The 13,579-nt window shown below is 41.5% G+C and overlaps 1 protein-coding gene across 1 annotated transcript in view; it reads right to left on the bottom strand.

Annotated features, from left to right (window-relative positions):
* Positions 1 to 11,975, bottom strand: part of TMED10 (transmembrane p24 trafficking protein 10) — a 33,478-nt gene extending 21,503 nt beyond the window's left edge. The window contains exon 1 of the mRNA XM_036313434.1: positions 11,671 to 11,975. Within this exon, the coding sequence (XP_036169327.1) occupies positions 11,671 to 11,898 (228 nt within the window). The 5' untranslated portion in view covers positions 11,899 to 11,975. The remainder of the gene's footprint in view (positions 1 to 11,670) is intronic.
* Between the last annotated feature and the right edge of the window lie 1,604 nt (positions 11,976 to 13,579).

Raw genomic sequence — 13,579 nt, forward strand, 5'->3', positions numbered from 1 at the left:
TTGTCTAGAAATTTGGAAATCCATGCAGACAACTTGACAACTTAACCTTCAGGTCAGGCTCTAACAGATCCTAGAATTTTTCTGAAAATCAATCTATTTTCCATGTAGTTCATAACTGTGCAGCTATTTTAGGAGCCCAGTCACTGATCTTAAGGGGGGGGAAAAAAAAATCACATGACCCCAACATAATTACATAAATCAGCAGGTAGCTAAAATTAGGGAATAGAAAATTGGGCCAAGCTAAATGACTAGCCAGAACTGGCAAAGTCTATTAGGCCAAAATGATGGTTTTAAATTTCCTTTAATTAAGATGTTCTAATTATAGATCACCTTAAAAAATCACCTGGTTTCTCAAAAATTTAGACTTTACTTTTTTCTTCTTCTTCTTAAATTTTACTAGAGAACCATCTTGGTAGTGTTAAATAACTGCCACTTTCATCTACCATAACAGCAATCCCTTAAAGGATTCCTTTCTTCACTTTTAACAATAAAAACATGTATAATACATATTGTAAAGTTCTTAATTAAACAAGGGTAATATCAAGCTATAAAATTTGCCCATATAACATCAAAGGATAGGAAGTAATAAAGATTTGTTTCCAGATAACACCTTCTGGAGAAAAGCAAACCAAAGGTCACAACTTAAAAAGTACTGGAAAAGCTGTTAATTGTATCTGCAGAGTAGCTGATGTCAAGAATATGTGAATATTCTCACACTGAAACTGTCAAGTATGTAAGAATACAGGCCACTGGGAATATAAAGTCATTTAGAACTAAATTTTCTTGGACCATTCTAGGCAGTGGCTGGAAAACAGGTTCTTGAGCAGGTCCTGCTTCTGAAGCCTGCTCCTATTCCTTTACCAAACAGTCAAGATCATAAATACCTGCTTACTTCAAAAGGATTTTAAAGTAGCTTAGGCCCAAACACTAGGCAAATAAAGCAATTAGGAATACAAAAAGAATAGAGTTCTCCTGGAAGACGAAAACAAATAGGCGCCTTCAAGAACCTGAACTGAGCAAAAGAAATCTGCACTATAAATTTGACTCAAGTTTTCTGGAAGCCAAGATTAAAAGATTAAGAGAAACACAAGTTGGGTTACATATAATTTATTTTCTAATGAAATCTCACAAATTTATCTTCAGAGATAATTTTCCTGGAACTAAACAGCAAGAACAACTTATCAGGAAGGTCCTTGCAAAAGGACTGTGACCAATAGACTCTCCATTTTCAACCATGGCCTTCCTACAGTTCCAATGGGAGCGTTTAGTGACCTTCCGTATGATCTGCCTGACCTAATGTAGAGGAGGGACCTGAAGGAACTAGATGAATGCTCCTGTGCTCTGCTTCTCTGTCCCTCAGCACTCTCTCCCTATTCTACCTCCTCTTGCAGCTCATAGAATTCCCAGTCTTTCTCTAAAGTTGCAAGAAAGCTGAGACTACTTTTGGCCACTCGCTGTTACCAGTCTGTTTAAAAAAAAAAAAAGTGCCAGGAAAAGATGTCTTAAAAATAATACTATCCACCCAGATCTCATGTCCTAATGACATTCTTCAATAAAAAGAACCAGGTCTCCTTGGAGAAATGGCTGATCCTGAGGTTGAGGCAGGAAAAATACAAGATGAGCCTGGAGCTTCTGGTGCCAAAAAGTAAGGAAGTGCTCAAAACCAAAATAAAACAGAAAAACAAGAATGGAGATATGTCAATGGGATACAGGAGCCACATGAAAGCACTCCCAATCGTCAAAGCTGAAATAATTTGAGTGCCCAGCCAGCATGGCTCAGTGGTTGAACATAGACTATAAACCAGGAGGTCACCTTTTGATTCCCGGTCAGGACACATGCCTAGGCTGCAAGCTCAATTCCTACTTTGGGGCGTGCAGGAGGCAGCCAATCACTGATTCTCTCTCATCACTGATGTTTCTATCTCTCTCTCCCTCGCCCTTCCTCTCTGAAATCAATAAAAATGTATTTTCTTTAAAATGAAGTAATTTGAGCAACAAAAAAGTAGCATCTGGATTATAATCCAAAGTATAAAATAAATATCCATGAATCTACACTATTATAAATTAAACAAACAAACAAACAAGGGAGAAAAGACAGATCTCCTGTGCAGGAGACTCTGAAATAATTTACGTAGAAACAGCACCCTCAAGGAAGTTAAGAATAACTCCCCACTGCCCATAGTGACTTCCCTGCAAAGAGCACAGTATGGAAAAGGGAAAGAAGTGATCTGACAATGGAGAAACCTGACAAACACAACCTCAGCCAGGTGATCACGGTCAATATCAACAGTGATAAATCATGTTGATGGCAAGTTCCCATGATGTGATGTGATGTGATGAAAATGACATTTTACCTCTGTAATCTTCCTCCCCCAGAGCTATAATCCCAACAGAGGGGCATCCTATAAAATACTTGACTAATACACCTCAAAACTCACAAGGTAGTCACAAACAAGAAAATTCTGAGAAACTGTCATGATCTAGAGGAGCCCAAAGAGATACAACTAAATGTAATATGTCCAGGATAGGATCTTGGAACAGAAAAAAATGACAATAGGCACAATTAAGGAAATAAGAATAAAGTATGGACTTTAGATAATAAAAATGTGTCAATACTGGTTCACTTGGTGTGACAAATGTACATACCAATGTAAGATGTTAATAGGGGAAACTGAATGTGGGGTATATGGAAACTGTACTATCTGCACTGTTTTTCTGTAAATATAAAACTGTCCTAAAATAAAGTTTATTTAAAAAAAATTGTGTACTATCCAAAAGAATAAAGTCAAGAACACACATATATATACACACATATCTCCAGAGTCTCAAGAAATTCTTAGCCTACTCAGAGCCAAGCAAGCAAACATTTTCACATATTTTTTATGAGGTATATTACAAATAGTTAATTTGAACAAGTCTAAACCTACTCCTGGAAAAATGACATATGATCCATGGAGGAGGTGGCAAGTATGTGTCTTCCTGCTAGTATAGGTCACACAGTATTTTCATTTGTTGAATCAGCTTCATATCGTACCAGTCCAAGACTATGGTAGTGTTTTTTTGTTTTGTTTTTTAAACCTTCTTTTCCTGGACTGCTACCATAGCAGCAGGGGTCAATCAGCTTGTGGCTTTGCTGTAGTTGGTGAAAACCTGATGGTGTAATCTCCTTCAAATAGGCTCCTACCTGTACTCCATCAGGTTTATGATCAGTCTGTAGTATAATACTGAATATAAAATGTGTACATATTATTTTAAGAAAAACCATCAACTTTGTAGCTCCTTAATGATAAACTCTGGAATTTAGAATCAGTAAGTCCCTTGTAGAGCTCTATACATTGAATAAAAATGAACTGAAACAGAGATACCTACCCTTTTCTCTCTTTGAGACAGTAAAGCATAGCAGTTAAAGATTCTAGAGTCAGACCTCAGGTCTGTGTTCAAATAAGAATTGTGCCACTTACTAGCTGTAAGGCCTTGGGTATGTTCCTTAACCTCTCTGTGCCTCATATGTAAAATAAGGTCAACAGTATGAACTTCATGAGGCTATTGTGAGGATTAAATTTAACACAAAGGCCCTGGAACAGTGTCTGGCACATGGCAAGCACTCAATAATGTTATCATTGCCATTATTAGAATTATTATAATTGTTAGAGATAACTAAGAACTCCATAAACATTTAGAACACCAACCACAGTTCCAACCTAACAGTGCAAATGGATGGCAAAGTAAATGAAGTTTGCTACATTGACTAAATCCCGGGATGGTTAGGTCCCAAATGGGTATTGCATGAAAACAGAAAAAGACAGACAGGTAAACTCTTAAGGAATTAGCAGCAAGATTTAGAACCTGAAGAGGTACCAAAATGCCTAACAGAGCAGGTATTCAACAAAACCTTTAGCTAACAGGGATAGCAAGAAATACAAGATGACTCCAGCATTCCCTGTGCGTATTTTTTAACCTGATGAGTAATAAACTACCTGGGGGAGGGAAGAGAGGATGGTGTGTGCATTTATGATGATCAGAGGTTGTGGGTCTACTCTTCATTTACTCTTAGATATAAAAAAAGCAGAAAGAACTACCAATCATTGAATATGTTGTCGTCTTAGACTAGAAAAATAGTATGAGAAATACCTTCAAAAGACTACCACAAGTTACCACTGTTCTCTAACATGAGGAATATGGACAACTCTAACAGCCTAGAACAGTGATGGCGAACCTTTTGAGCTCGGTGTGTCAGCATTTTGAAAAACCCTAAATTAACTCTGGTGCCGTGTCACATATAGAAATTTTTTGATATTTGCGACCATAGTAAAACAAAGACTTATATTTTTGATATTTATTTTATATATTTAAATGCCATTTAACAAAGAAAAATCAACCAAAAAAAAAGAGTTTGCATGTCACTTCTGACACGTGTGTCATAGGTTCGCCATCACTGGCCTAGAAGCTATATTTAATGGCATAAAATGAATTTATCCTGATCTTTTAACAAGAGCAAATACCAACTCCACGCCTGAGTCCCTGAAATCAAAGAATCAAGTCTAGAGCTCACCCAGAAAAAAGTCAAACTTGGGCCACAAACAGCATTTAGCAACACTAAATTCTTTAAAATTTCCAACACAAGTCAGTGATGGCATAGCACAGCAAAGAAGTATTGCTTGCCCTAGCCGGCTTGGCTCAGTGGACAGAGCGTCAGCTTGCGGACTGAAGGGTCGCGGGTTTGATTCCGGTCAAGGGCATATGCCTGGGTTGCAGGCTCGATCCCCAGTAGGGGGCGTGCAGGAGGCAGCTGATCAATGATTCTCTCTCATCATTGATGTTTCTATCTCTCCCTCTACCTTCCTCTCTGAAATCAATAAAAATATATATTGAAAAAAAAAGAAGTATTGCTTAAGGAGGCTTGTCCAAGTGTTGAAAACTAGAAATGGAAAATTTCCAGGCACTGGTATGATTATGGATAGATGGTCTCTTCCTGCTTCTATCAGCATTTGCTCTTAACTCAACATTGGCAATATGTCATGCTTGACTGAGGAGGGGGAGGGGCAGTTGGGGGAAGAGAAGAAGGGAGAAAGAGGAAGGGAGAAGGAAAAACCAGTTACTGCCCTAACAATACTACTGCGTGGGTGAAGCCAGATCAAATGTTTTTTTTCATACTGTTCCAAAGTTATTTACGGTAAAAACCACCAGTGTGTCCCTTTTAGGCACAAACAAAGCCTTGTTCTTTCTTAACAACTAGTCCCTTGACTTCCCACACGTTATGTAGAACAATGAGGTCCAGCACAGGATAAAGCAGATGACATCAACCTCCCTCAAGTCAGAGATTTGTTTGGGAGCCCAAATTCTGGTTTGTGGCCAGCTGGCTCATTTTACAGAGGGCTCTACTGTCCAAGCTGCTAGGTTGCGTAAGCGTATGGGGGCAATGGCTCAACCACCAGTCAGCAATTCACACAAGAAACAGCATAGAAGACACCGCACCCCACTAGATTACCTCTATAAATCTATTCCATTTCCCTAGAAACTGGATTCAGTGTTCAGATGTCATAAAAAAAGATATGGCATACAATTTCAAATTCTAAGCAGCTCCCTTTCTCTAGATTGGTTCAAAACAGATATGACTGTGGATAACTAACTGTTCACTGAATAGGAGAGATTTAAATGATGTATCATACCATGTAGTTTTTATGGAGAAGAAACACAGTCAGGTTTTAATTTAAAACTAGACATTTTGGATACAGTACGGAAAGAAACTAGATTTTAATACTATTGAATGCTAATGTACCAATCACCCTTCTGTACTAAACCACCTATTTATTGACCTGTTTCTAACCCATTGGACAACAGTCACAGCAAATATAAAGTTGAAAGAGACATTGCTTTCCCAACAGAAAAAGATCAGCCCTCAGTAGACACCGATAGTAATAAGCTGAAATATAACTGTTCCAAATAAAATCATCTCAAAATTATAGTGCATGCGCACACACAAACGTCTTTTATCTTTTCATACAGATTTTAGCAGAGGGACAGGGCTTATTAAACCAATGGTTTCTCAACTGCCAATTCTCAAATTCTTGATAATTTTTAGGCTTAAATTGTGATAGGCCTGTAACTCAAGGCTGAACTCTTCAAATGATCTATTTAGCTTTCTCATCTATAAGCTAGTTAGGAAAGACAGGGACCATAATTGAGTAAATATCCAAACTTAAAAATCTCATTTAGCAAAGTGAATTGTTAATTTTCTCTCTTGAAAAATGACAATAAAAAAAAATGTAGACCAATTAGATTATTTGGAAGAGGCTGAACAAGTATAAATGACTTAAATTATTACCATTGGGCTTTTCTTTCCTTTCTGGTGATGATTATGACAACTCCTCACAGTTGCCTTTTCTCTTTCTGTAATTTATTTCCAAAATATAAGTCACCCTTAGACAACAACTCATCTCATCCCCTAAAATTAATTCATCCTCCATTTTCCACTAATAACAAGCACCCTAAATAATAAATGGTACTGGAGCCTATTAAACTATGATGGTATCATCTAGTCTTAATGAAATGTGATTTCCAATTCAAAATCAAAAGAGATGAGATTCTGACCACACAAAAATACTCTTTATGCCATCAATCATTCCCTAGCTCTATCACTTGATTTTTCAGTATAGTATTTAATCACTACCTATTATGTGTATTTGTTAAGTTGTTTTTTCTCTGTTCTCCACCAGAGTTCAAGGACCTTGTTTGATGTTCATTTCCATATCCCCAGCTAGGTCTGGAATATACTAAATATCAAGTATTTACTGAGTGAATGGAAGAATCACAAACAAAATACTCAGAATTCCTCCCATTAAAATACTCTTTAACTGGTTGCTACAATGATATATGACTGGGAAGTCAGATTAGCAAGTCAATTATCATACAAGAGAGGAGTACTAATATAATATCTATGGCTACCATAATGAGCCCTGTGCAATATAGAACACATCTCAATAAGTCCTTCTATCAATTCTTTGAGATCTATCATCCCCATCTTATAGATAAGGGCCCAAGGAAAGGGTTAAGTAATTCCCCCAAGACCATGCACCCTGTAAGTGGTGAACTGCTGGGATTTAAACCCGAAACTGTCTGACTCCAGGTCCAGTCTCTTTCCAATGTACCACATAGCTCCTCAGTAACACTAAGATATTTAACATAGTTGTACAATAATGCATATATAATACATTAAACTGAGGACTCAAAGATGAATAAGACATTAAGGAGTTCACAAAGTAAGCACCATACAACATGAAAAGTGCCTTACCAAACAAGATGTAATGGAAGCAAACAGGAGGGGAGTAGGGGCAAAGACTGGTCCAATTAAGAGAATATTGTATTCAAATAACTGTACGGTGTTCAGTACAGCTAGAGGTGGGAGTGGGAGGAGGAAGTGAAGAGAAAGGGAGAAGGAAAGATCAGAGATGAGGCTAGGATAGTGACAATTCATTTATGTTCATTTATCCCTTACACTGAAGCCCTAATATATGCCAGGCACTGTATTAGACACAAGCATTTCAATGATGAATGAGATAGTCTCTGCTCAAGGAGCTTTTAGTCTATGAGGAGATGGGTAAAAACACAGTATAACGTAGAGTGACATATGACAACACTGATGTACTTATTGGACATTAAGGTGCTCTTTGACAGGAAGAAAGTGGATTAGACAGCTCAATCAAGGCACTATATTCTTCTAAGAGAGACTGCTTCATTCAGAGCAACAGCTAAATGCCAATCCCAGTTGACCAGGTTTTGCACTACACAAAGTCTCCAGTTCTCCTAACCTCAACCCAAACTCCTGCTGCTTGAACCAGAGATGAACATATGACCAAAGAGAAGACCCAGAATGTGGCCTGGCATAAAAGGAGCCGAACCAATCAGATTTTTACGTTCAGGGGCTGCATTTCAGAAGTTGAATGATGAACAAAGAGAATCACTGAGGCAGAGTCTGGTCCACAAGTGGTCAAAATTTAAGAGAAAGCACAACTGAGCGAACAGATACTATGAAAAAGGTGGCAAACTGTGATGAAGAGCTGGATCAAACCCACAAATGTATTCTGTGGCCTACATAGTATATTAAAATTTTAAAAATAATACCCAGCTTGTGGTTTCTAAAATACCACTCCTCACAAAAAGGAACCAGAACTCCTTGGAGGAAAAGCTGCCTCCAGATCAGGGGTTGGACATACAAAAGATGCGCCTAGGACACCTTACTGTCCCACAAAACAGTGAAGCTATCAAAACCTATGCCAGGGATTGTGTCAAAAGGATAAAGGAGCCAGAGACATAACGAATGCAACTGACTAAACCAATGACTCTAAAAACTGAAACAAACAACAAAAAATAATTTCAGAATAATAGTTAACCCTCTGGACTACACTGGAAATGACAAGAGCAAGAATGCCTCACTGTGAAAAATGTCAATTAAAAGAACTGAATTCTGCCCTGGCCCGTTGCTCAATGCTTAGAGCATCAGCCAGTGTACTGAAAGATCTCGGGTTCAATTCCCAGCCAAGGGCATGTACCTCAGTTGCAGGTTCGATCCCCAGGCCTGGTGGGGGGGTGGGGGGGCAAGCGGAAGGCAACCAATTGATGTGTCTCTCTCACATCAATGTTTCTCTCTCCCCCCATTCCCTTCTATTCTCTCTAAAAAAGAAATATCTTTGGATGAGGATTAAAAAAAGAAAAAAAGAAATGAAGTCTATTTTTCCTACTTTTCCTATATGAATTATAAATTTTTGGCTAACCAAGTGGTCTTAAATTCTTTAAGAATAATTCCAGCCAATAAATATGGAAGGAATAACAGAATTGGAAAATAATTTCATAACTTCAATGAAACAATAAATTCATACAAGTCATCAATGGACTCATAAGAGAAAAATTAATGGGAAGCTTTATAATGGAGGCTTCAGGGCACTACCATCTCAGTAGGCATCTGAGAACAATGGCATCTCCTGCCCTCCCACACCACCCAAAATGTCCACATCTGCCCAGCCAGTGTGGTTCAGTGGCTGAGCGCCAACCTATGAACCAGCAGGTCACACAGTTCGATCCCCAGTCAGGGCACATGCCTGGGTTTCCAGCCCAATCCCAGTAGGAAGCGGACAGGAGGCAGCTGATCAATGATTCTTTCTCATCATTGATGTTTCCATCTCTCTTTTCCTCTCCCTTCCTCTCTGAAATCAATAAAAATATATTTTAAAAAATCTCATGAGGTGTGATTATAGCTGCATAACATTGTGATTTTGTTCATAGTTTTAAGAAATTCATGCAGCAGTATGCAGGACTGAAATCCATGATATCTGGGATTTATTTTTAAATAATTCAGCATAAAATGAGAATGGGGAAGCAATTACAATGAAAAAAGTGTGGCAAGATCCTATTGATTGGTGAATCTGGTTATTGGGTATATGGTCAACTGACTGTGCTCTTCTCCATAAAACTGAAAACAAATAATGCCAAAACCAATTTGAATTAAATGGTGATATTTAAAAATCAGAGGCTTGAATTTCTGACTTTGAATAATCAGATATGGCAACAAGGCCCATATCAAGAAATGAGTACTGACCACTCCAAATTAAGTTTCCAATACTCCCAATTATCCCCCAGTTATCACCACTGCTGTCCTTTTTCTTATGCCTGGCTTAGTTCATGCATTTATGTTACCTACTTGACAACTCGGTTTAGGACCCCAGGAGTGATGAGAAACAAGAGAACAGAGCAGGCATGGGGAGATAAACTGCATAATGGCAAAGTGCTAGCATATAGATATACAGACTCCTACTGTTGACGTTCCTTCAGCAGCTTTGGACACAGATATAATTCCCATAAGGCCATGCTGTACCATGCTTCTTATATTTATTAAGTGCTTACTAGAAGCAAGGCAGTATGCTTGACATTCTGAAAAATACAAACATGAAAATAATTCCTGCCCTCGGGATACTAACAGTCTAATAAGGAAGACAAGGTATAAACGTAAGTGGTTACAATGTAAGATGAAAATAAGTGAGCTTAGGATACTGTTCAGGGTGCCTCATATGTGAAATGCAAAGTACGGAGTGACCAAGTATATAAAGCTTCAGGAACAGATCATGAAGTCACTATAGGGCATGTTGGAAAATTGAAACTTTATCAGATGAGCACGCGTAAGCTGCTGAAGGATTTTAAGACATAATTACAAGTCAGATGGGGCAGCACTGCAAATGAGAGGGAAGTCTCCTTCACCGTTCAAATCCTCTGATTCTAGGCACAGCATCGGTTGAAGAGCCAGAAGCATGACCCCCAAAATGTTACGCCATCATGGCTTTCTTGGCTAGACATTAGTTTGGTACCTGCGGAAACTAATAAAAGGATGGGTCACTGAACAAGTAGCCCTGAAAACAGTTTCTCACTCTATTACCACGACTGGGTTCCAATACCTTACACAGAAACTATGGTCCTCTTATACCTAAGTGCTATGAAAAAGTAAAAATGAGGGGAGGGTGGGGGTAAGGAGGAGAGATCAACCAAAGGACTTAAATGCAAGCATACAGGCCTAAACAATGGACACAGACAACAGGGGAGTGAGGGCACGAGTGGGGGGGGGGGGGGGGGGATGGGGGGTAACGTGGGGATAAGGACACATATGTAATAACTTAATCAATAAAAAATTTTTAAAAAAAGTAAAAATGTTTCTTACTATTCAGTCTAAGACCCATTCTGTTAAAAACAAAAATAAAACCACGTGCTTATTGTGAGTGAATAAAATGACCTCAATGATCACACTCCGGTCACCCTAATGGCAAAACGGGACCCAACCAGCGCTGTGGCGGGAGCTGTCACCACGGGAGAGAGTAGGGCTGAAATTCACAAAAAGCCTGGCCGGGCCAGACTCTGGGGAGCCAGGAAGGGCAGCCCTGGAAGCCGAGACCAACGGATGGACGGTCTCAGTTTTAACCGACTAAACTGTCGTCAATGACAGGAATGACAAATAAAAAGCAAGGCGAGAACAAAATTCCAGCACTGTCCCTTCCCGTCACTTCCAAACCAAGAATCAGTTCCAGCCCCGGCATCCTCTCCGGGCCTCGGTGTCCTTAGGCGGGAAATGACGCTAATGCACCCGCTTCACAGAGGAGCGTCCGGACCACACGGAGATGAACGTAAAAGCACAAGATCGGACACAGCTAACGCTCAATAAACACCCGGTGTCATTATTCCCAGGAAGCGCCAATGCCTCCATCATCTTCCTTACAAGGGTGATACCTAATTCTACCTCCACTATCGAGCGCGCTCTGCAGGGCGCAGTGTGTCTTTGTGTCGATCCCCGCAAGAACCCAACATCTGAAGGCTTCTCTGGAGAATCGAGTTACAGTTCAAAGTACCAAAGACCAAAACCGACACGGGCCCCGCCAACGACCGAAGTGGGGGTCGCCCCGGCTCGGCTGTCACCACATCCGCCAAGGCCAAGGCCTCGCGCCCTTCTCCGGGTTCCCCCGCCTTGGCGCCCAGCCCCCCTCCGCCAACGCCAACCAGCAGGGCGAGGGGGCGGACTCCACCGCCCGCCCTTTGCGCTCCGGGAGGCCAGGCCGGACACCCCCCCACCCGCATCCTCGGCCTCTCCTCGCCAACGCCCGAGGTCTGCCCGTCCCGCCCCGCCCTGGGCCGCACCTTGAGGTGGGTGCGCAGGCCGCCAGCACCCCCAGACTGGTCGGTGATCTCGTACGCGCCCGTCACCAGCAGGTCCTTGTGGATCTCCTCGCGGAGACACTTGCGGGAGTTGATGGGCAGATGGAAGGAGATGGCGAGAACCGAACTGGGGCCGAGCAGGAGAGGTAAAAGCAGCAATGCTAACTGGCAAGGGCCACGCTGGACTTGTAGGCCAGACAAACGAGACATGGTGCCGGAGACTGTTAACACCCGGGCCTCGGCCGCGGCGGAACCGGAGGGCCCACGTGACTCACCTCTGGCCTACCGGCGGCGCACGCGCCATTTTGGAGACTGGCAAATAGACAAAAAAACGTATAGTAAATCTTATAAAAGGGAAAAAAGGACATGATATCACGCCACACCAATAAGTTAGAGTGGCTAAGTAAAATTTTCTAGAAAATTTCCGGGAAACTTACTTGTGTTGAGTTCAGTGACTGTTCAGTCAGCCATAACAAGTAAGGGCAGACCCGGAAGTAATTCTCCTTCAACTGGCGGAAGCAGTGCTTGCAAGTTTTAAGGCGGGTGCGATACCATAGCAACCAAGGCCCAATAGGAAACAGCCACAAGGTCCTTTGCTGGGCCGGTCGGGCTGCCCCCCGGGCGCGCGGGGCGGAGGCGGGGCGGAGGCGGAGGCGGGGGCGGAAGGTGCGCAGTCGCAGTGCAAAGCCGCCTGAATGACAACCGGGACATTGACCGCTTGAGAGGAAAACTTGGGGAGGCTGAGCGGAAAGACTCCGTGGCTCCGAGGCGAGCGGGGGCCGGCGCCTCAGAGAAGGTCTGGCGGTCACCCGGGAGCTGTGAACCGGGCGGGCGGCCCCGTTCAGGCTCCTGAGTGGGATATTTGGGCTGGCGTAACTGTTTGCTTTCTGAATGTGCATCTTATTTAGCAAACGTTGAGCGCCCGCTAGACTGGGTAATGTTCAAACTGACTTTGGGTTTTGTATTTCAATGGAATAAAGCACTGTTTTAATCCAGGCTCAGAGCAGGACCTACGTCGGTTTACCAGAGGAGCATTGTCAAGGGAAGGCAAGAGTTTGTGTGTTTTAAACGCACACACGTTTTAGGGATCCAAGTGGCTAGTGCCTGTAGTAAGCAAATTTACACAGGAATCGTGCGTTTGTTTCACAGTTATTTACTGAGTACCTGCTGTGTGCCAGACGCTATTTCCCCTGCGGTGTATACCAATATGTTTATTGGTTGAACAAACCTCTGTTGGGATGCTACCAGATATTCAGGGCCGAAGAAAATAGAAAGAGGAAAAAGGAATACGCTCCAGTCTGTGTTTGAAATTATCTACTTTGGTTAGTGTTTACTGCGTATCTACAGAAATACCCAGAGCATGGACTATCTGCTCTTGGTAATTTTAAAAAGTATATATATATTTTATTGACTTCTTACAGAGAGGAAGGGAGAGGGATAGAGGGTTAGAAACATCGATCAGCTGCCTCCTGCACACCCCCCGCTGGGGATGTGCCCGCAACCCGGGTACATGCCCCTGACCGGAATCGAACCCGGGACCCTCAGTCCGCAGGCCCACGCTCTGTCCACTGAGTCAAACCGGCCAGGGCTGCTCTTGGTAATTTGAATGATTATTCTTTATTTATAACTGCTTGCAATCCATGTAGTTCTTTTCCTGGAACCGAAGTCCCACAAACAAAACAAGAACAAACATAAAGGAGCAATAAAGCATTTTTTTTTTTTTTTTTTTTTTTAGCAATAAAGCATTTTAAAATCTGACAAATAACATGCTACAACGATTTGATGAGGTGTCCACTTAGGAACATTTAGTTTATTTTATTCCTGATCTAAGATAAGCTTGCTAGTCTACTGGTAGGTCCTAATAATCTTCTGGTAATTTTCGTGGGCCTTT

The sequence above is a fragment of the Myotis myotis genome, unplaced genomic scaffold, assembly GCF_014108235.1.
Source record: "Myotis myotis isolate mMyoMyo1 unplaced genomic scaffold, mMyoMyo1.p scaffold_m19_p_1, whole genome shotgun sequence".
NCBI lineage: Eukaryota > Metazoa > Chordata > Mammalia > Chiroptera > Vespertilionidae > Myotis > Myotis myotis.